Here is a 21,999-nt window from a genome sequence, read left to right on the forward strand (position 1 = left end):
TTCATGCTCAGATCTCCACTGGAAAAGGGACTTTTGGAAGTCATGGAAACTCTCACCCATGGAGAGTGGGAGCTCTTGGGAGCAGACCCAAGATTCCAATAAAACACGCTGGGAGATGATATTCACTATGGGACTGTTTCCACTAAATATGTTTTATCTGCTGTCAGGCATTTAAGCATAGAGAGACCATTACACTGGGAGAAAGGCATCTTCCAAGGCAGACATTATGGTAAAGCACCAGGAACAACCCTGCCCAGAAACTTTCTCAGACTTTGCTCAGTTTGGGAATACTTACAACTGGACCAGGAATCCCTCGAAGGCCATCAGGGCCAGGCTTCCCTGGAGCACCCTGGGGACCAATTGGGCCAGTCTTCCCAGGAGGTCCTTCCAAACCAGCTTCACCCTAGATGCAAGAGGCAGCATGGTTTAATTTGCATTGGGGCATCAAATGATCTTCTCAAATACGCTGTGGCTGCTGCTAGGATGTCACAGAGAGAATGCAGGTCATGATTAATGCAGAATCCCAGAGGCAAAGTATGCAGAACTTTCTGTTCATTGATTTTCCTACCACTCCCTACCCCTTATGCACTGAGGACAAGCCTCCAAACTCGTTCGCTTTCCACCCTTGCCTGTTTCTGCTGATTTCCAGCAGGAACAGCCCTTTGGCTGTGAGCTCTCTGGAGCAGAAAGCTGTCCTGGGCTCAGTCCTGGGAGATGAGCTAGCAGAGGACATCCTTCGCCATCAGCTTTCCTGCAGCCGCCACAACAACTGGATCTATAATTTGCAATCCCACCCTACATGTCCCCACCACCCCTACCAGAACGGTCACGGTCCAGTAACACTGTGTTTGCCTTGGAAAGGATGTAGGGCTGTGCACACCATATTATTTACAACACATTAAATTACCAAATATGGCACTTTGTCATTTCAAAACATGAAAAACATTCCCATGACCTTATCGAGCCCTAATTGTCTCCTCCGAGTTTGTTAAAAGATGAAACATAAGCTTAGACCTGAGGCCAATGGCCCCGAATTCAGCCTAATTTTTTGTTATACACAGCAAAATCAAATCCCTGTCATTTAAACACCAGCGTTGTCAGAGGGTTATCTTTTAGGGATACAAAGGACACAACAGAAGTGAAATCCCGTTCGGCTCTTACCTTGGCTCCTTTCTCTCCTTGTCTTCCTTCAGGACCGGCTGGGCCAGGAGGGCCCTAGAGAAAGCACAAAATAGATGCAAAACAATTAGATTGCACTGATCTGCAACGGTCTATTGGAATTAGCAAAATGATGCTACAGCCCCAGGGAAGGAGACAAAATGGAGACAAATATCTCTGAAAAGCTTTTTAAATTAGCTTCTTGCTAAATGAATCCCTGAGCTCTGCCAGCAAGGCAGGAAGAGCAGGAGCACCTCACATTTGTGTTTTCTTTTGGGTGTTAAGATCTCAGAAAAATCCATGGGATTCGGTTGACAACTTCCCATCAATTTCCAATGGCTGTTGATGGCACATAAATGATTTTTTGAAATTATTATCTATTTTACACGCTACTGCCTTACATTTACCGTAGATCTAGAAATAACATTAGTTTCAAAAAGTCAATGCAAATACATTTGGAAAAATGCTCCTAAACAATCAGCTTACCCTTTTTCCTGGGGGTCCGGAGGGGCCTGGCTCTCCCGTGGGACCAGGGGAACCCTAGATGGAGAGGGGAGGAGAACAAGCCATAACTGCACCACGAGACATGGGAAGGAGGAGCAAACATGTAAAACTCGAGTCGAGATCTAAAGTTTATGCTAAGCCAAGGCGTGGGCTGCTAGTACAACTCCTGACACCTCCTCGGGGCTGCAGGTGGTATCTTGTTTTATCCCTTCCCACCACGAAGTACCATAAGGCATGGCAAAGTTAAGATGAAAGACTTAGATTTTGTTTTTCCTTAAGTTCATTTTTGCTTTCAGGATGTATTGCTAAGCAGCCTGGATGGATGGCAGCAGGCAGGCTGACACAGACAGGAGGGACAGGTATCAGGGGACCAGTGAAGCAGAAGCTGGTGGGAATTAGATGCTGTGCTTCATTCTGTGTTAAAAGCCTTTGGACCTGCACACAGAAGCTGTGGGAACTGGTGGGGAACAGATCTCATCTATCCAGTTACTTACAGTCTGTCCAGGTTCACCATCATCACCTTTGTCACCAGGGGGACCATCTTGACCCTAGAAAGGAAGAAGAAAGAAACAAGCAGGTGTATTTAGGGTATGAATAGGGTTGAGCAGACTGTTAGCAGCAGCAGATGTGCTTCAGCTGGTCTTCATGTCACCGAGTACTGTCCCTTCCCATCCCCTGCTGAGAACATGGGCAACAGCAAAGGTCCTGTGCCAAATCCTGTGGGTAGCAGCAGCCACATAGCTGCTGTCCCAGAGCTTGTAGCATGGTCAGATAATCTTATGGTAGGACTGCCTACTCTTCCCAAAGTAAAGTAAATGCCTGAGGAGCTGCTGGTGAATGAACAGCGCACAGTTGATTTTCCAGTAAACCAACAGGAGGAACTGAATGGCCCTTCCGTGAGACGAACACTTACAGCTGGACCAGGTTCTCCAGGAGGACCAGGGTCACCAGGGAAACCAACTGGACCCTGCAAAGAGAGAAAGAGGATATCCCCAAGTCAGAGAGACTGCAGAGCACTACTGCCTGCTACCCTAGCGACAACACAGGGAGTCACCCTACGGAGCAAAACCTCAGTTCCCTACCCTCAAACACAACTCCAGACCGCATCCCATCTTTGCATCTTCAGTAATTCCATTCAGTCACTGCCACCAGCTCAGCTCTGCATCCAGACTATGCAAAGCTCCGAAGGCAACACTAGGAGCTTCATCTAGTTTTTCTTAAATATATTGGACAAGCGACAGCGAAACCCCCACAGCTTTGGGGAATGCGCAGATTAGAAGACTTTGCTTTTGCTTACTACATGATGTGCAACATTTTTTCACAGGAAGATCCTCTCAAAGCATTTAATGACTAAAACATTTCACTATTCTTCTCCATACAATGTCTATTGTGTACTTCAAATGATTTTGAGACCAGCTTTCAGATAACAGACTTCAACCAATAATGCGATATCCCAAAAACCCATCTGTTAAGAGATGACTAACTCCCCTGCCTCCTCTGCTGTTTCATGCCATCTTTGCTTATCGCATAATAAATTTCTTCAGCCAGCAAGCATCAAAGAAGCCAGCAAGATAAATACTGTACCATTGTCATCTGGTATAAATCAGTATAGCTCTACTGGCTTCAATAGAGGTACAGCAATTAGCATCAGCGGGGATCTGATCCTAGAGGTACAACTCCCAAATTCACATAAATCTCCCCTAGACTATTTTGAAAGCTTCGCTCTGGTGCAGAGGACCTTGGCAATACGTAAACTCAAAGACGAAGTAAACCTGCTGCAGGCCCTCTCCATAGGGGTGAGTTTTCTGCTAGCCTGCAAAAAAAGACTAAGAATTCAAGTTTTTCTAGAAGATATGGTAGGGCTGGGTCTTTCCTTCATTACCATCCTAAAGAAGGGGACTAATATCACATATTAGTGGAGCGATGGTAAACCATTTCAAATTTCCACAAAAACCTCTGGAAAACATATCTCCATGCAGAAGTCCCTGCTGGGCAGACAAGGAAGCACTGCTTGGGCAGGAGGGGGTACTTACAGGGCTGCCTTTGGGACCGTCATCACCTGGTGGACCTTTGGGGCCAGGTGGACCAGCAGCACCAGAGGGACCTGCTTCACCCTTTTCACCTCTTTCACCTTTAGGACCCTGTAAAGCAAAAAAGGTGTTTCTATTATTCAGGAAAACAATTTACGGCTCTCTAATTATCCTTTAATCAGTTCTGAGGAAGAAGCTCTATTTGTATCTCCAAACACGAGGATATGATTTAGCAGTCCCTTCCCACAAAGATTAAATGGTGTTTGGTGTTCAGTCGTGGGTAGCCCGTATTCGGTGACTAAACGTTACGCTAAAAATAACAAGTAACATGGCACTGTGTTGCCCAGCACCCAAACCAAGGACGTGGCTGGTTCAATCCTGCAGCCCCATCCACATCCATGTCTCTGGCACCCCTTCAAGCAGCTCCCCAAGGGACAGCGCTGAAGATAAGCTCTCCTTCATCAGAACAAGAGCCACTCTGTAGCATACTTACCGGGAGGCCAACCTCGCCGGGAAGACCAGGCTCACCAGATTCACCAGGTTCACCCTGCAGAGGGCAAAAAGGGATGAGCATGCTTATATTTCTGCAGGGTGTGAAGTCTGCTGCTGATGTAGCGAAGCCCCTGCATTGAGTGTTGTAGCAAATTCCTGAGGGCTTCGATCAGGTTTGCCTGGATGTTTTACCTTCTCTCCTACTGCACCAGGATTTCCTATTCCCCCGGAAGGACCCTGTGGACCATCTGCTCCTGGTGGTCCAGATGGACCTCTGGGTCCAGGTGGGCCTGGTGGGCCCTGAGGAGAAGGGGAGACAAATTTAAGACATGTTTCTTGGAGCAACGTCTATGTCAGTGATGAAAAAAAAGTATGAAAGCATCTCACCATTTGCCCAACGTCACCTGTTTCTCCCTTCTCACCAGGTGGCCCAGGCAAGCCCTGTGGAGGTGGAGGGAATGAGTTTTAGCTGTGAACATCTCAGGTGGAGCCCCAGTTCTCGTTACCCTAAGCCCTCCCTCGATGCTGCAGATTACCTGCAAGCCCACCGGGCCAGGGGGACCGGGGAAACCTCGGGGTCCTTCATCACCTTTCTGACCAAAGAGGCCTTGCTGTCCTCTGGGACCTGGCTCTCCATCGGCACCCTACGAGGCAAAAGTCTAACACAGCTTAGCAAGGACACGAGGTAGATGCAAAGCCCCGGCCCCACCGCCTCCTGCTGCAACCAGCAGCAATGCCCTGACGATGTGCTGGGCATCATCAGCAGTGCCAGACAGAAACCGCCAACCCTTGCAGAACTTCCCAGATTTTATGGTAAGAAAGGGCATTTCTGCTAACAGGGAACAATACTCACAGCTGGGCCAGGCTGGCCGATGGGACCCTGCGGGCCAGTAGGACCTGGTGGACCCTGTCATGAAACACAAGTGCAATGTCAGTGTTAGGAGCACAGAGTGAAAAAAAACCAAACCTCACCTGGAAAAGGCAACGCCCTTCAACACAGCCCCCATTAAACATGCACTAATTCCCCAAATTCTCCGTCTGTACGGAGGACAGGGTCAAGTCTTCTGGACACACCAGCAATCCTCAGCCCTGGTGCCAGTAGCAAAGCAGATACGTCTAAACATATTTTTGCTCCAGCAAAGCAGTATCACACCACTCCTCTCTAGGTGCTGATGTGTAATTTATCTTCCTCAGGCTCTGAGCAGCACATAAAGGGTGCTTCGGGGTGCTGCAAGCAAGAGAAAAGGAACTACAGCCAAACCCAGCTTCAACGGCAAGGGCTTCTAATGTTTCACAGGTATTTACACAGTACATGAGGGACATGGAAACTTCTCAGTGTCTTGCTGGGAGCCGGAGGCTCACACTTCAGGCACTCACTCTTTTTTTACATCGTGTAGGTATTTGGAGAAGAAAGCAGATGACAAAGCAATGACAGAAGTAAATTAAGATTATATTGTTTTCTGTTTCCAGCAAGTCTCACAAATAACCATGCTCCTCCAGGGAAGCAGCTACAACGATGTCCACCCCACTCACCTGCTCTCCTTTGTCGCCCTTGCTGCCCTTCTGGCCAGGCTCCCCAATCTCACCCTGCCAGGTACAAAGAGCCACAGTTAGTTCACTTGGTGCCCACCTCCATATCTCAGCATTCAAGCAATAGTCCTGTGTATCTGCATCCCCATCGCAGAGACGTCTATTCCCACAGAAATACCCAAGAAAGTTCTGGAAAAGGCCAGAGATTTGGCCACCCCAAGTGTAGCCAAGCCCTTTTATATTCTCAAACCTTTCTTAGCTGCCATGTGATGCAAGAAACAGTATTTTGCAGACCTTGTTAGCAGCAATAAGTGATTCATCCCAGCTAACGTTTTCTAAGAATCCTTCAGTCCAGAGGGGCTTAATGAGAGAGTGGGGAAAGGTAATTAATTTGGAAAAGCCAGGCACCTGCGGGCAGGCCACCTGCTATAGGCTTTGGGGAGGCGAACTGTGATTTCAGCAAGCAGTTTGGCTGGCAGAGCGCACGCATCCCAGTTCTCCTGCTGCTCCTCAGACTGAATGCTGCGGGACTGCAAGCGCCAGAAAACATCCTGGTGTTACGACCAGCTGCACATCCAACCCGACGTGGTGGAAGGCAGCATGGTGACAACGGGGCACGTTGCCCGGTTCCTTCCCAGAGAGACCCTGCACAGCAGGGAGCTGCTCTCACCTTGTCTCCATCCTCTCCGGGGGGGCCGACAGGACCTGCTGGACCCGGCAGTCCCACTGGTCCCTGGATGCCATCCCGGCCAGCCGGTCCCTGGGGACCCTTCTCGCCCTGGAAGCGGAACAAGCAGGCAGGTCACACCGAGCTCTCCTCCACCCTCCAACCAACCCCTTACATCCCATTAATGTTTTATTCAGCTGCTAATGACCACCCCTGACTATATGGGCACATATAGCAAAACAGGTTTCCAGCTGATACTTCACTGGGCTCTCTGTGCTCGCTATCTAAAACAAGATAAAGTTTCTGTCTTGAAAGATAAAGAAAAAAAAAAGAAAGACAAGTATCAACAGTGAATACCCAGAGAACAGCTGCGATTTCATTGCTGTAGCAATATAATCAGATTTAATCTGAACCCTCTGCATCTCTCTCTGGATGCCAAACAAGACCCCAACTAATTTTTATTCTCACAAGCCCGTTTTTAGTGATTCTGTTCCTGGCTGTCCCAGCACACTCACTGCCTGCTCCCTCCCTGGCTGATCCCCAACAAATGAACATTTCTCAGGAGGCACCGAGCTCACTCCTGAGCTTCTGGACAAAGGAAAACACCTAAAGTGAATAAAGCAATCTCTGCTGGCCTCCTGCTTAAAGAGCCACTCATATTCCTCAGGCCTGGAGCCTTCAGTCAAATTTGTTTGTTTATAGAAACTGAACAGTGAATATTTTTCAGTTTCCTTGTACATAATTTAATTGCATCTGAATCCTGGGTGCTCTCTTCTGAATAATTAGATGCCACATAAATTGCCTATTCATCCATCCACTGGTACATCATATAGGTACTTGACAGGACAGACATTCATAAAGCTGATTCACTAGGAAATTTTTGCCTCTGGACTAGCTGCTGGAGTTTCTAATAAGCCAGCAAATGTGGAATACAGTGGCTGATAAAACACTTCTGATAACAACCATCAATCACCGTAAGTGTCCTCACGGAGTCTGAAATCACTAATGCCAATGTTTGCTCATTTTGCTGGTCTGAAGCTGAGCTTAAGATTGAGGCAGGCAACCCAAAAGTCCCTGCAAAAGCCTTTGGGCATGAATTAAGAGGCACAGCCTTCCTCCTTAGGTCTGTCATGGTGCTGCGCTCTTCAGGGACAGGAATAGTCATCCCAGCCCACGTTCTCCTGCCTGCACGTGATATTTCACACGCGTGCCTGGGGAGCGAAAGACGTGAGAGTTTGCGCGGGCTGGCTGGTGAAGGCTCAGGAGAGGGACCATATGGCAGGACTCAGCCACGCTCTGCTCGGGCTCCTGCTGAGCGCAGCTCTTTCCATGGGCACCAGCGGGATGCCTGGGAACACTGATGCTGCGGCAGCACGCAGCATCCCGGGAAGCGGAGCTGAAACCTGCACAGCACCTTCCTGCGCTGCCCTTCAGCTGGGGCAGAGTGTGGGTAGGGATTTATTTGGGCTCAGTGGGAAGTGCTGCTACCATTGCATCCTTGTGAACAGTGATGGAGCTAGCTCACTTCTTTGCCCAGAGGCTTGTCCTTTGGCTGTTTGTCACCAGAAGGTCACACAGGCTGTCATTCCACCTCTTCAGTCCTTATCCCTTCTCATTGCCTGAAGACATTTCAGCCCCTGGGATCACATCCATTTTTGATAGCACGAGTGTCACAAACAGGGCAGATAAGCAGCTAATGTGCAGTGGCTTGATGTACCCATGATGAAAAAAATTGCTTTCTAATTTTTTTTTTTTTTATTTAAGTCTTTTATACACCTACCCCAGGGACTGTGTCTCCATGCTCAGCTCCCTACTGTACACATTTCTATTTGACACACAGCTGTTAATATTTATACTGGTACTTACTGGGGCTCCCTTTTCACCTGCGGGTCCCGGAGGTCCCTGGGGGCCAGGTCGCCCTGGCAAGCCTATCGGGCCGGCTGATCCGGCGGGACCGCGCTCGCCAGGAGAGCCCTGTTCAGGGAAGAAGGAAGGAGGCGTTAACTGGAGTATCAAGCTTCATCTATACACAAAGAAAACCAGCAGTAGGATGCTGCAAATGCATCATCAGTGAGTGAGCACTTTCGATTGGGCGACTGCCACGTGATGATTTAGTACCACCAGCCTAAGGGGTCCTGCAGGTCTTTTTTGGGTTAAAATCCCTGGAAGGGCTGGGTTCTCCTCTGGATGGTGCAGGCAGCTCAGTTCCTGGGGGCACGTTATCAGCTTGGAACAAGAGCACAACCTCCCTTCATAGCCAAGGCATCAGGGAGGTTGGATCCTGAGTGTTTTCTTCCAGGAGCGCTGCACTGAGAACAAATCTCAAGTGGGGACAACTTGCAGAGGGCAAGCAGGTGATTAAGAAGCAAAATCCTTGATGTCCTGAATCATTCCAGTTCCCTCAGCTTGTCACGTATGTTCACAGCTGGCACCACAAAATGACTGAACTATTACATGCGTGTCTTGTGAAATAAAGCAATATCCAGCAAGTCGTTGGTTAGTGCAAAGGAAATAACGGGTAAAGGCCTGAGCTGTGACTAACCCTCTGGCTTGGCTTGCCAAGCTTGTAAAGGCATTAGGTGGTGCCTGTAAGGGCAAGGATACTCACTGCTGGACCTGGGGGGCCTGGGGGACCTTCGTTGCCTTTCAGCCCTGGAGCACCCTGGAGGGAGGAAAACAGAGTCATTTGGGGAGGTGGGTGCTGCACCGCCCAGGCATCCTTCCCTCTGGAAGGACCGAGCAGCCTCTACTCACAATGGGACCAGGGAGACCTCTCTCTCCGGGGAAGCCTCGCAAGCCGGGGGGACCGTCCTTCCCTGGGAGGCCGGCGGGACCAGGGTCCCCCTGCAACGAGAGTGACAAATAGCTGAGGATCTGCAGACTCCGTAGAGACTCAGCTCCTCTCTCCGGGCTCAAGTCATGATGAGACACTGTGAAGCATCATTTCGTTTCTGAACCATCCTTCTCCATCTCTGCGAGAGGGGCAGGCAGCCGGGCTTGCACAGAGGGTGAATTCAGGAGGCTGCTAGTTCCTACCTTGGTCCCTTCTTTTCCAGTGAGGCCAGGAAGACCTTGTTCACCTGGGGGACCTGGAGGGCCTGGATGTCCCCGCTCACCCATTGGCCCCGTCTCACCGGTCGGACCCTGAAGAAACAGAGATCAGGGAGGAGATGGTGGGTATCAGCAGAACAAGCACTGAAGGAAGAGGTACAGGCCATCAGTTTATAATCCTTTAGGCTGCAACTGCATGGAAGATGCTCCTTCCCTTAGTTGTCCCAGGCAGTGGCACCAGGAATCCCTGGAGAGATGCCTCCTTTGGCATCTAAAGGGACCTTGCTTTGGAAGCAGGCAACACTGCACTTGACATACTAGAGGCATTGGGAACCTCCGGAATGAAAGGGTTCACTTAAATGAGACATGATGACTACACCTATTACGCTTAGGGTTTGGGTTTTGTTTTGCAGTGGATTTTTCTTCAATTGAAAACTTCCTAGGTACTCTACAATCATGCTGATTTTCTTATGTGGGGCATAAATAATGGATTAGGCTTTTACTACATGGCAATTACTGACTGCCTCTGTGCTGTACACGGGCACTAACGGTGACGAGTGGAGCATTAGCCCCAGTGCAGAAGGTTCCCAAGTGGCCCATTTTGGAGGAGGACAAAAGCCACATGCATGAGACTATAACACCCCTGCACGGTGGTGTCCACTGGGACTGTGGTTGTAATTCATGTCACGCTGCAGGGTGCCACTTAATGTAAGCAGAACGATAACACTGCAATCGCTCAGCAACCACAGATCACGTTAACTACGCGCAGCAGAGCCAAATAAAATTGCCATAGAACCTAATTTGCACTTGAGAAGACAGACACAGCCAGGGAATTGCCCCTAATCAGGGAATTTACAAATCAGGGACTTTACACTATCATTAAAGAGGACACATTAATTACTTTCTAATTAAAGAGCAACCTCCCCAGTAGTTCAGGAAAGAAGACTCAACCCAAAGCCAGTCCTGTTCAGTCTAGGACTTCCTACAGAATTGATCAGTGAGCCTCGCATGCCTGTAGTTAAGGGGTACAAATTCTGGTTGTGCAGTTACTATTTCCAGATTTCACAGAGTTCTTTGTGACTAAAAGAAAAATAGCCCAACTCTGACAGAATCTGGCAGCACCTGATATTAAAGGAGGATGTATTCCTTCACAGCCCCATGTAAGAGCACTCTGGCATCACGCTTACACTGCCCAGCCACTGTACAGCCCTTGGAGATCTTGTTTAATTCTCTGGCTGCTTCAGGTTTTTCAGTCAGGTTGTGTGTAGCTGGTCTCTCTCTCACCTTACACCAATTTTACACCAGGGTAGCTCTGTTCAGCTCACAGCAGCCACCTTATTTACAGCAGCCTTCGGGCGCATTTTCTAAATAGCATCCTTACGCCCCAACAGGGTGGGCTGGGACCCACTGGGGTATTTCACACCTTGGCCAGGAATTTCAAAGCTATGAAGCTTGCTTCAGTGTGACTTCGCCTTCCCTGGCAGAGTCTCTATGCTGTGTAAACCTGCAGTCTTAGCAGCTCCGGCGGAACCATCAGAGCTGGGAGAGCCCACAGACCCAAACTGGGGAAGATGAGCTGCAGAGGGCTGCTGCAAGCCATTTGTTTCTTACCTGAGGGCCTACAACACCGGGGGGTCCTGGAGGGCCAGTCTTGCCTTGGAAACCCTGTAAGAGAAAGGTAAAAGAGAAAGAGATGACACTTGTGCCAAGGAGTACCCCAGCGAGGGTCACATACGCCACCCAACTGCTCCTCCTCTGGTGAAACTACTGACGGGGAAGGGATGGACACCCAAAGATAAAAGAAACAAGAAATCAAACAGAAAGTGGAAAATACGCCTTTGTACATTTATACAGGAGTGAAACAGAGGAAGAAGAAGGGATTCTGAAAGCTCAGCTCTGCTGTTTTCATGGAGCTTTTGTGGTTTGGCTGAGGGACTGGCCATATATATAAAAAAATCTGCTATGCTCATAAAACCTATAGAGGAAATAACTATTAAAAAATCAGTGTGTTTCTTCATGCTGAGTGATTCTTCAAAGCCATTCCCTTCTGTTCTGGTCCTGGTTTAAGCTTAGCTCTGTTTCAGGCTGAGCTCCCAGGAGCTCGGAGGCTGGGTGACCGTCACCCACTTTTGGCACTGGCAGCGCCAACCCCCGCCGAAGCCTGAACCCCCCAGCCTGGGGGGCTGAGCGGAGCTTTATTTCCTCCCTCAACATCTGTTGAAAGAAATCACAAACTTGTTTCTCTCCAAACGCTGACGAGTAGCGAAGTCTCCATGACAGCTACTCATAATGTCATTTTGAAGAGTGACAATAACAAACTATCACTGCTGCCATTGTTTAGCTCTCCTAAGCCACTCTTTAAAAAGCACATTAATTATCATTCTTACTATAGCATGCTGACAAGCTTGAGAAATGTCATTTAGGGCATACAGGCTATTTTCTCATTGCCACAAAGAGTATCAGATAAATCCCAAGCCAACGGTAATGTGTCATGCTAAAAAAACCTACTCAATGCTATTCTAGCTGTCTGCAGATCACAGAAAATATCCTGTCATTGATGGGGAAATAGCAAAACATCTTTGTGAAATGAATGTACAATTTAAACTCTTATCGCAGAAAAATATTTCAGCCATTTCTATGCATGACTTTTCCTGTTAATCCGAAGAAAGGGGTTTCCTTTTATCCTATTTGAGCCTTGGGCACAGGGTATTTAGAATTTTTCATGGGTTGTTTAGATCCAATCTTTGTAAATCTAATATGGCCAAATATTTCTGCATCCTTCAGCACGCCTATTTGCTGCTAAATGAAAAGCAAAGCCCAGGGAAGTTTCTGACACACAGATTTCATGTCTAGGTTTTCTTGCACGAAGGTACATAGTGCACTGACAAGGCTACTGCTGGGGAAATAGTATTTAATTTGGTTTTATGTTTCTTGCCTTGCTTTTTGGCACTGTGTAAGGGAAAGAGGGACAAAAAAGGGACTCCTGCTACCTGGGTCTGCACGTCTGCGTGCATCCCAAGAGGATGCAGGGGAAAGTGGTCTTCGCAAGCTTGTTCACAGCACAGATTAACAGAGTTTTTGCTTTCTGGAAGGATTGCCTGCGATAGGCAAGCTACTGCTGCAATGATTGAAGGAAGATATTAGGGAGTACTTTCAGACCCAAAATAATTGAAAGCCTATTTCTTCATCCATATCCATGCAGCCCTGGAGTTTGAGGCTTTATTCCAGCCTCAAAAGTTGACAACAGCAGATGCAAGCAAAGTTTTTACTGCTGCTTCCAATTTGAATGTAGGTGTCCTGGATGTTACACATCACTCAGTCAAAGATGACTAAATGTCACAGTTAGGCTCTGGCAGGTGAAAACTCCTCTCTTCACCTTTAAGTTAATCCTGACCTAAGGACTGTGCGTTCAAAAATACCACAACCACTGCCTTACAGTCTTACGGAGTGTAAATAAATATCTGGTGTTGTGCCGAGCAGTATTTGCATTGCCTAGCTTAGCAAATGCCAGGCAAGTTAATTAAATTGTTGTGTGATAAGTTGAGGGGAAAAAATGCATAATGTGCAAAGCCTTTTTAATGCTCATTTGCTAGGAAAGGCAGTGGCGAAAAATGCAAAGCTGAGTAGAGGAAATCGGGTTTTCTTTTCCCCTGTAAAATAAACACAGAACAAAGAATCTACCTGCTAACATGCAGCATGCAGTGCTGGGGAGAGGGACATACCAACAACAGCGAATGAGCTGGATTGTAAACAGCTGAGGAAAAAGAATAAACATCCCCAAAAATGCCAAACAGAAGGATGCTAATTACTGCATGCAGAGGAATACATGGCAGAAGGGTCATTTTTGCTTAGGGTATCCTTCAAGCAAAATAGGTGCAGAAAACAGACCAGAGACGCACAACAGCCAGGGTATCATACCTTCCACATGCCTCATCGTTCTCCTTTGGTGAGAAACAATGATTACATCTGTGTAACAAAACCTTTTAAAATGGACAAAGCAGTACGTGTACAATAGTGAGGTACCTAAACAGCCAGGAGCCGCTCCCTGGGTTGCAGCAAGGGGTTATTGCTGGCAAGGGCTTAAGCAAAACTTGGTGAGGCCCTTGTGTGTAGCTCTGGCTAAAAGGCAGTGTCAGCAGAGATGCTGTTCTTACTTGGGTGCTAAGGCAGCAGCTGATACACAAACATGCTGCAGTAACCGGTGTGGACAGAAAAACTACAGCAAAACCATTGCGCTCCTCATCTTGGCCAGGAATTGCCTTCCTCCCAAAACAAGCATGGCCAAAACTGAGCTGTAACTCTTCTCTGCTGTGTAACAGTTCTTGGCATTGGCCACATGGTGCATCAAGAAGCAAAAAGCATTTATTTCTCCCCATTGCAGGTTCCAGAAAAAATAAAACTGCCCCTAACCCAGCTGGGTGTGGAAAGCTGAGCTTGCAAAGGATGGAGCCCGTCTCACATGAAAAATCTCGGCTATCACAGCCCTAAAGTTACGTCTCTGGAATAGAGAGATGTAGAACCTGCATATCTCCAAAGGACAGAGTGGGAAAGCAAGCACGGACTCTGCCTGTAACGCTCCAAGGAGTGGAGGCACAGCCTTCCCCCTTGGGAGGGCAAAGGGGTGAGCGCTCTGGTGAGTCCTTGGGGTACAGAGCCTGGCTGAAGGAGCTGCTCAGAAATCCCCCCACAGCTTCTTCTCTACCTCCCGAAAGCAAGAGCCACACTAAGTGCTGGTTTGTGCTGGTGTTGACCCAGACTTAACCCCAGCCAACATCCTCCCACCTCGCAAGGAGCTGCCTTCCTGCAGCAGCCATCACGGCAGAAACCCAGCTGCCTCCGATGCTGGTCACTGACATCGCTACATCTCTGCTCACATTTTCTCTACGTGATACACATGTTGACCTCCCCAAACTACTAAAGGGATAGAGCTCAGAGAGGAGTTGGTGCGCAACCTCCACATAAATCATCATTAGACCGACCCGTCCTGCTCAGAAAAGGGTTGCTTCCCATAGACCATCCCGTGGAGCTGGAGAGACACAGACCTTCAGGGAAAGCAAACGTGTGGCCACATCTCCCCAGCTGCACAGAAAGGTTTAGAAAAAACAACCGGCAAGACGACTCAGGACTAATGATCTGCCCAGGATTTTTTGGCTACTTACAGTTTCTCCTCTCTGTCCGGGGTGACCAGGCAATCCATCCTTCCCAGGAGGACCCTACAGCAGAAAAACAGGGTGAGACGGATCATCACTAAGTGCTCAGTAGTAAAACTATGGTAAGGACTGAATCAAACCTGCTTGCATCCTTGCATTAGCCCCTATCCATTTTCAAAGTAAACCAGGGGTGCTCAGAACCCTAAAAAGATACAGCCCTTTCCCACACTTCTCCCAAGGAAAGATTTATCTCCCAGGTTCAGAGCAGGAGCGAGCTGTTCACCACAGGGAAGAACATCACTCCCAAAAGGTTTCTGAGGACCCCCACCAGTGTATAATAATTGCAGACACAGAAATGTTGCTCTGTTGCGCTGTCCTCCCAGTATACAGAGGGAAAATAAAGAACAGAGCAACCATGAAAGATCCTAGTGATATTGAGTCATTAGGAAACGAGCATGTATAATCAGCTGCTGCAATTTACTTGGCTATTTAAAATCTTAAACTGTCGGGTTATTATCATGATGTCTCAGTAATGCCTTTTATTGGGTACGTCACCGCTTGTCAGAGGAGCAGCTAAGACTGAGCTGGCACAGGCAATCACAGCTGGATGGGAAAGACTTTATGTATTTCCTTGCATGTTCTAGAAAGAGAGTTACTTACAGGGGGGCCTTTTGGTCCAGGAAATCCAGTCGGTCCTTGAGGCCCTGGTGGTCCCTGGGATGCAAAACAAGCCAGAAAACACGGTTAAGGAAGCTGTAACACTTTACTATGAAATACTAGCTCTGTATGAACAGCAGATCGGCACAAAGGTATGGAAAGACAGCTACTTCTACCCCAAAGAAACACCCCAAAGTGCAAGAACTAGCTGCGTGAGACCATCCCTTGAAAAAAAAATGCATGGCAAGGTAAAAACCACCAGGTATGTTTAACCGAGTGGCCTGTCCAGCTGCATAAGGCACTGCAAACACAGGCTAGCAACCTCTTTGTGCCTTTCTCTCCCGGTGCTAAGAAAAATATGTCTTTTCCCATCCCAGCTCAAGTGAGAGCACCTGGGAGCTACCAGCTCCTGCAGGAATGAAGGAGAGCCCAGTGGCTCCAGGGCCAGTGCTGTAAGGCAGCTGATGGTCTTCCGAGAGCTGCTTCCCTGGAACGGTGTCAGCAGCAGCTCCCCCTCGCCCCGTGGTCACAACCAGCAGATGCGAAGCAGGGACCGATTTCATACATTTCCTCCCTGGGCAATGTTGTAGAAAATTTACAAACAGTACAAAACCCAGGAGGGAAAATAAAAAAAGTGGAAGTTGAGGCTAAAAGTCATTAAAGTCTTACTGTTTCAGTATTTTCCCCTTAGCATGCTGTAAGCAGCATGAGGTTTTAGGGGACCACCTCCTTCAGAAAACCTGGCTGTCGGCACAAAACCCATGGGTGACTCCTCTTTTCCCATGGAGTGATGCTTACCAAGACACCCAAGGTCCCATTCAAGCCTTCCTTGGAGAGCTCAGAAAGGACCTACGGACTGCAGGTGACCTGCGAGACCTCTCTCCACACAAGCACCTTCACCTTGGACTTTGAAATGGATTTTTTCTTTTTGCTGATGGAGGTATGCTAAGCTACACTGTGGCTCCAGCGGGCTGCCCACCCCTCTCTGCCTGACAGGGTACTTGGTAGGATGCTCACTGCCAAAAAACCTTCATCACCATCTCAGTCTTGCAAACCCGCCTCATCTGCCATGTCAGACTAACAGGCTGGGACTGAGTCCTGCTTCAGCTCCACCAGTTGGTCTTACCCTTTCGCCAGGAGGACCAGGGGGGCCATCACCACCAGAGTTGCCCTTTTACGAATAAAGAAAACAACACACCATTAAAAATACATATATCAACATTGCAGCTGCTGTGCACAAAGACTTCAAATGGCACCAAGCCCACGATGACACCACACCCCACTGACTCCCCCGGTCCCTCTCTATTAATAATTCTGTATCAGGAGCAGCATCCAGTGACAAACAAGCAGCTGCTCGTTCCCCCCACATTGGTTAATAAAAATACAGGAGAGATAATGTCAGCGAGCTCAGGATATTTTCACCACATAATGGCCTCCCTCCGAGAGATAAATGCCGCTGCAAAGACGAGGTATTTATCAAAAATTCATGCCAACACAAAGCCAAGACATTTATTTTTTAAGCTGGCAGCATGGTGATGACAACGTCTCACTACAAAAGCTTTGCTTCCATCATCTCTGGCGACTGATGGTCAGTTAATTGGTCTCTGGAGCAGGTACCGGAGCTGAGCGTGCCTCCAGATTGGCTGGCAGGAAAATACTTATTTTGCCCGGTGACCAATCGTGGGCCAACAGTGTGTATGTAAAGTGGCTAAGCAAGGTGCAAGGTTCTGGAGACCACCAGCAATACCTGTCCCTTCATCCATGGCACAGCTTAAGGCTGCTTAGGTGGTTCAAACGCTACTTAAACACCAAAAAATAGGGCTTAGGGGAAGTGTCAGTGGATTGTAGGGTTGTGCTGGTCCCCGATGGAGGGGTGCTCACTCCCCTGCTGGTTGCAATGGCCCTTAATTCATGCATGCACTTAACGTCCTGCTGAAACACGGGCCAACATATTTTTAGGACGTGTGCGTACTTTATGGTTGGACTAGGAGCCATTTGGCTGGGTAACGAAGCTCAGGCGGGCTCAGCTTTCAAAATACGGTGAAGAAAGGAGAGAAGGGGAAATGGAGAGCAATGAACCAGGTGGTCTCCTACGCCAACACTTTTTAGGACACAATGCCACTAGGCTTCCCAAAACCTTACCTTTGGGCCAGGTTTCCCAGTGCTTCCCCTAGGGCCTCTTTCCCCACGTGGACCCTTAATAAGACACAAAAGACGAGATTTTAGTTCTTGCTACCCACAGCACTTTGATCAGTCAAAGCACCCAAGTGCCTGAGCTGCACCAGGTCAATGAGTTGTCCCTCCAGCAGCAAGGGGATGACAGGAGCCTTCATCACTGATGCTGGATGGTGATGACTTTAAACCATATTCACTGGTGAGATCCAGCCCCAAATCCCTGCATCCCCTCTGCTCAGCTTTAACTGCAGAAGGCCAGATACTTCCCAGTGAGGACACAAAGCAGACTCCACTTTTCCCTGGCCTTAACAAGCTTTCAAAATGCAGAAGAACAAAGAAATGGACTGTTACCGTTGGACCGCGCTGCCCCCTTGGACCTGGTTTGCCAGGTGTTCCCTGGAATGAAAAAGAAATGAAGAGGAGTTAGCAGCCAACATCGTAGGCTGAGCTCTCAGCAGGTGAACCCCAACGGAGCCTATCGCACACAAACTGCCCCCAAAACCTCACCCGTTCCCATTTGCAATGAAAAGGACAACAGCAGGTTTACTTTCATCTCCTGATTCTTCTGTTTATTTTGATTTATAATGCTTGGGCAGGGCAGGACAGTAATCCCGAAGCCCAGACGACATCTACCATCTGATGGAAGGAAGCTCTTAAGAAAAAGTATCCCGAGCCCCTTAAAACACCACACAACTTTCAAAGACAAGGCCACCCCCTCGGACCATGCAGTCTCCTAAAAAGCCAGCCAAAAAGCTATCCAGCTCTGCCACCAACACCCATAATCTCTTCTCCCACTGATCTCTGCTCATCAATTCACCCAGCTCCTGCTGTGGGGAAGGGCTGGTCCTCACCCCAGCTGGGAGCACGGCAGGCTGGCTTACACCGACACACACACACGTGTTGCAAGACCTGTGCTGTTAAATATTTAAGGAATGACAGCAGAAGAGTCGGATTCCTGCTCCGAGCAGTTATTTTATGCCACACAAGCCAATTAAGCTGCCCCACATATTTACAAATCTTTCTTCATCTCTGTGAACTTAGTGCTAAACAAGTAATTTAAGACATTGTTTTGCAGAAGCGACAAAGCAGCAGGCTCATGAGATCTGACAGATGCACTCAGCTCCCTGTAATGGGGGACTGTGATTAATCCTGACAGAAAAAAGACAGAGATGGCTGTGTCCTAAATCTGGCACTACGTTAAGCTCCATTACCCCGCGCCTAAAACAAAACGAATGGGCTAGAGCTTTCTCCCTAAAACCACTATTTTGCTGGTGTCAAGTTTCCAAAACCATTCCAACAGTTTTAACTTTCTTCCTTCGGACCTGCCGTCCACTATCGTTACCCATCACCTGTCAGAGGAAGAGAAAGACTTGCTTTCTATGTAAGGAACACAGAATGCTTAAAATATCACTTGCCATTTTCTGCCCCAAATCCATCATCTCACAATCCTGCCTTCTCATATTTGGTGCTAATTAACCAGGCGAACATAAAACAGAAGCTAGAAAACTTTACAATCAACTTTCTTCAAGCTACTAAAATTAGTCCCGCTGAATCCTCCTTGTTCGGCGGTTCCATTTAATAACGCCTGCTGGCATACCTGTTTTTAATTAATTGCAAAAATCATTTTAAAGTATTCCAGCTGGTTTTCCTTTAGCTACAGGAGGCTAAATTCAGAGCTGGTGGAGAGGAGTGTGTGCCACCTCCCTGCAGGTAGCCCCACAACACTCCCCTCCTTCTTCCTCAATTCTATTTTTAAGCAAAATATTCCCCTGCTTATTGCTATCATTAATCATGCATACAGCACTGTGTACTGATGCAAGGAATTTATATAGCACTGTAAATGTACACAGACCTATATTTTTCAAACAGGGATACCGAGGGAAAGGCATCTAAATTCAGATTATTTTCTAGGCACCCAAATAAATGGTCGGATTTTGGTACTTTGGTGCACTCCCCGCACCCCAGGCTCTGTCAGACCAGGCGAGCAGGGAGATCTATAACCCGGTGCTAATGACAGAGGTCTATTAGCTCTAAAATAAGACCACTTATTCACATCTAACTATTGATTTTATGATCAGGTTTCAAAAACAGCCAAGCAAGCTCACCCGAGCTCACCTCTGGCTGCGGGCAGCTGGGTGAGAACGGGCACGGCGACGAGCATCCTCTCGCCAAAACCATCTTGATATTTAACAGGTCACACTTCTCCGAAAACTCAAAAATTCCTCCCACATTTTTAACTTTGTGAGCCCTTTCATGCAGCTGAACAGCCAGGAGCTGGGAGCTTTAGCACCGCAGGCTCTGCCAGCACCACAATTCTGCTGCCCGTGCTCGTGCGGGCAGATCTGCTGGTGCTGCTCTTCTGCCTTCGGCTTTCACCCTTTTTTTTTATTATTTAAGGACTTGGGAAGACTACTTATATTGCTGAAATAATGAGCTGGAAAGCATATTTCCATTCCTAGATGATGATGATTGTAAGAGAAACGTGTGATTCATATTATCCTGGACACATAAACAACTGCGTTGAACAGCATAATAGTAACACCATGTAAAAAGGAAAGACAAACAAATGATTTTTGGTTATTTCAGCTGCAAATTGGGTTACTCCACAATGCACTGGAAGAAGCAAATATTAGAAGCTCTCTTTCTTGATTATATGTGGACGTGTTCATAAAAATAGCAAATTTCGTGGTCTCAGGAGAAACTGGGGGGGATTTATCAAGTCTAACTCAATGAGGCTTCAATTAAGTTGATGGCCTCCGTTTGGGTTGGCGCGGTGTGATCCCAGCTCAGTCTATCATTCTGTATATAATTGCTTTCTACTTATTTTAAATCGGATACTTGGGAGTGGAGCAAAAAAATGATACCAAAACAGATACTGAAAACCACTATTTCTGCTATTCTTAAAACATTTTCAGGCTGGGCTCCTTTTACTAAATGAGGCATTTCTCCATGAAAATCTCTCTCCCTCCTTCCCCCACCTCACACATACAAGTACACTGATAAAACAAGCGCAAGCTGCTGGATTGGGTGTAAAATGGCAGAAATAGTCCAATCACACATTGGAGAGAGAGAAAAAAATGAAATTACCCTAAAATAACCCAATATATTTCTCTTTGACAGAGGCGTGCCAGACCAAGCTCCCTCTTAGGGGTTGGGGTGCCTTCCCCTGCTCCTCACACACAAAACCCCCTTCACTTCTCCTCAAATTCCTGTCTCCTTCCATTACACCAGCGGTTTGGGGGCTGCTACAGCATGTTCTGGAGCCTGACCTGGCCCAGGAGAGGGACAGTGCCCACCAGGCACCTCTCAGCTCAGCAGCCAGTACAATATGGGCTTCTTGGCTTGAGATGCAAAACTCCCTTTTCAATTCCTAACCTGAAGATGTGTGGGGCATGCCAGGGGTGTAATTAAGTGTCCTCACTACCTCCTCCTACGAGCACAAACCTCATTTAGCATAAAAGGGAGCAAAGTGTTCCATTCTCCTCTTATTGCTGCTTGGTCCTGAAAGTCAGGCCCCTTCCCAGCATGTCTGCTCCCTCCCTGGTCCCTTTCAGGCTGGACATTGCCAAAATTCAACCAGCCTAACCCTTGGGTTTTTTTCCAATCTCATAAACCACCAGCTCCCGGTACCCACTCTGCTCCCTGAAAGGTTTCGCATCCCAGCAGTCTGGCTCTCCATCCCACCAGAATAAAATTAACAGATGGAGCAAACGGGATGCGGATGCTTGGAGATGCAAAGCAGCATGGCCCTGCCTCGCCGATGCCCTGTTTTTAGACCACCAGAAAATCCAGCCCAAGGATTTTATTGCTGTATATTTGATAAGGCGGGTGGTAATTATAGGGCTACAGTGAATTCAAGGCTGCCGTGGCAGCTGCCTTATTCATGGCCTCCCTCCTCCCGCCCAGCCGGAGCAGAGGGAGGGGAGAAGATGCTGCATTTGTAGTTTAGAATGAAATAAAATTACACAGTGGGGAGGAAAAAAAAAAAAAAAAAAAGAGGGGCGGATATAAACCAAATTTCAGTGGCATGATATTAATGCAGTGCAAAGTGATTTATGTTTTCTGGGCTCCTATCAAACACGTCTGTTAGAAGTCATTTGTATTTAAATGAGAGTAAAAAGGAAACTAATTCCACTCCTTCTCCTCACTCCCCCTTTTTGTCCCTGTGACCAGAGCTGGTGCAGAAAACAACTTTATGTTTCTACTCTTGAATTCAAGCTCGTCTTCCACAAAATAATAAAAAAAAATCACCAGTGTATTTAGATAATCCCTACCTGGAAGCAAAGTTGGTGGAGGTAGGGTGGGAGGTAGAAGCAAGTCTGTGGGATGGAGCCCCCACATTTAAGGGTGTTGATGAATTTAGAATAGCTCCACTTGTTAAAAGGATGAACTTGTGTCTTTTCAGCTACACGTTTTGAATCTCAAGTTAGGCTAAAGATGGTTCTTGCTGCGTCTGAACAGATTCACCCATCTCTAATAATTACTGTTAATTACAAAGCTCTTCGTGCCCTAAGCAAAGTCTGACAGTGCAGGACGGATTCAGGTTCAGAGAAACCTCTTAAAATATCTTGAGGGAAAAACTTCC

General features: G+C 47.6%; 1 protein-coding gene across 2 annotated transcripts in view; it reads right to left on the minus strand.

Annotated features, from left to right (window-relative positions):
* Window positions 1–21,999, minus strand: part of COL5A1 (collagen type V alpha 1 chain) — a 159,134-nt gene that overhangs the window by 16,818 nt on the left and 120,317 nt on the right. For both annotated transcript variants that reach the window (XM_040606337.1, XM_040606336.1), the window contains exons 33-55: window positions 17,766–17,810; window positions 17,382–17,435; window positions 16,366–16,410; window positions 15,243–15,296; window positions 14,592–14,645; window positions 11,044–11,097; window positions 9,418–9,525; window positions 9,136–9,225; window positions 8,990–9,043; window positions 8,248–8,355; window positions 6,385–6,492; window positions 5,718–5,771; window positions 5,038–5,091; window positions 4,721–4,828; window positions 4,572–4,625; window positions 4,377–4,484; window positions 4,186–4,239; window positions 3,696–3,803; window positions 2,576–2,629; window positions 2,157–2,210; window positions 1,645–1,698; window positions 1,162–1,215; window positions 296–403 (exon numbers count right to left, since the gene is read on the minus strand). In XM_040606337.1, coding sequence (XP_040462271.1) covers window positions 296–403; window positions 1,162–1,215; window positions 1,645–1,698; window positions 2,157–2,210; window positions 2,576–2,629; window positions 3,696–3,803; window positions 4,186–4,239; window positions 4,377–4,484; window positions 4,572–4,625; window positions 4,721–4,828; window positions 5,038–5,091; window positions 5,718–5,771; window positions 6,385–6,492; window positions 8,248–8,355; window positions 8,990–9,043; window positions 9,136–9,225; window positions 9,418–9,525; window positions 11,044–11,097; window positions 14,592–14,645; window positions 15,243–15,296; window positions 16,366–16,410; window positions 17,382–17,435; window positions 17,766–17,810 — 1,638 coding nt within the window. The remainder of the gene's footprint in view (window positions 1–295; window positions 404–1,161; window positions 1,216–1,644; window positions 1,699–2,156; window positions 2,211–2,575; window positions 2,630–3,695; window positions 3,804–4,185; window positions 4,240–4,376; window positions 4,485–4,571; window positions 4,626–4,720; window positions 4,829–5,037; window positions 5,092–5,717; window positions 5,772–6,384; window positions 6,493–8,247; window positions 8,356–8,989; window positions 9,044–9,135; window positions 9,226–9,417; window positions 9,526–11,043; window positions 11,098–14,591; window positions 14,646–15,242; window positions 15,297–16,365; window positions 16,411–17,381; window positions 17,436–17,765; window positions 17,811–21,999) is intronic.

Source organism: Falco naumanni, chromosome 9 (genome assembly GCF_017639655.2).
Source record: "Falco naumanni isolate bFalNau1 chromosome 9, bFalNau1.pat, whole genome shotgun sequence".
NCBI classification, from domain to species: Eukaryota; Metazoa; Chordata; class Aves; order Falconiformes; family Falconidae; genus Falco; species Falco naumanni.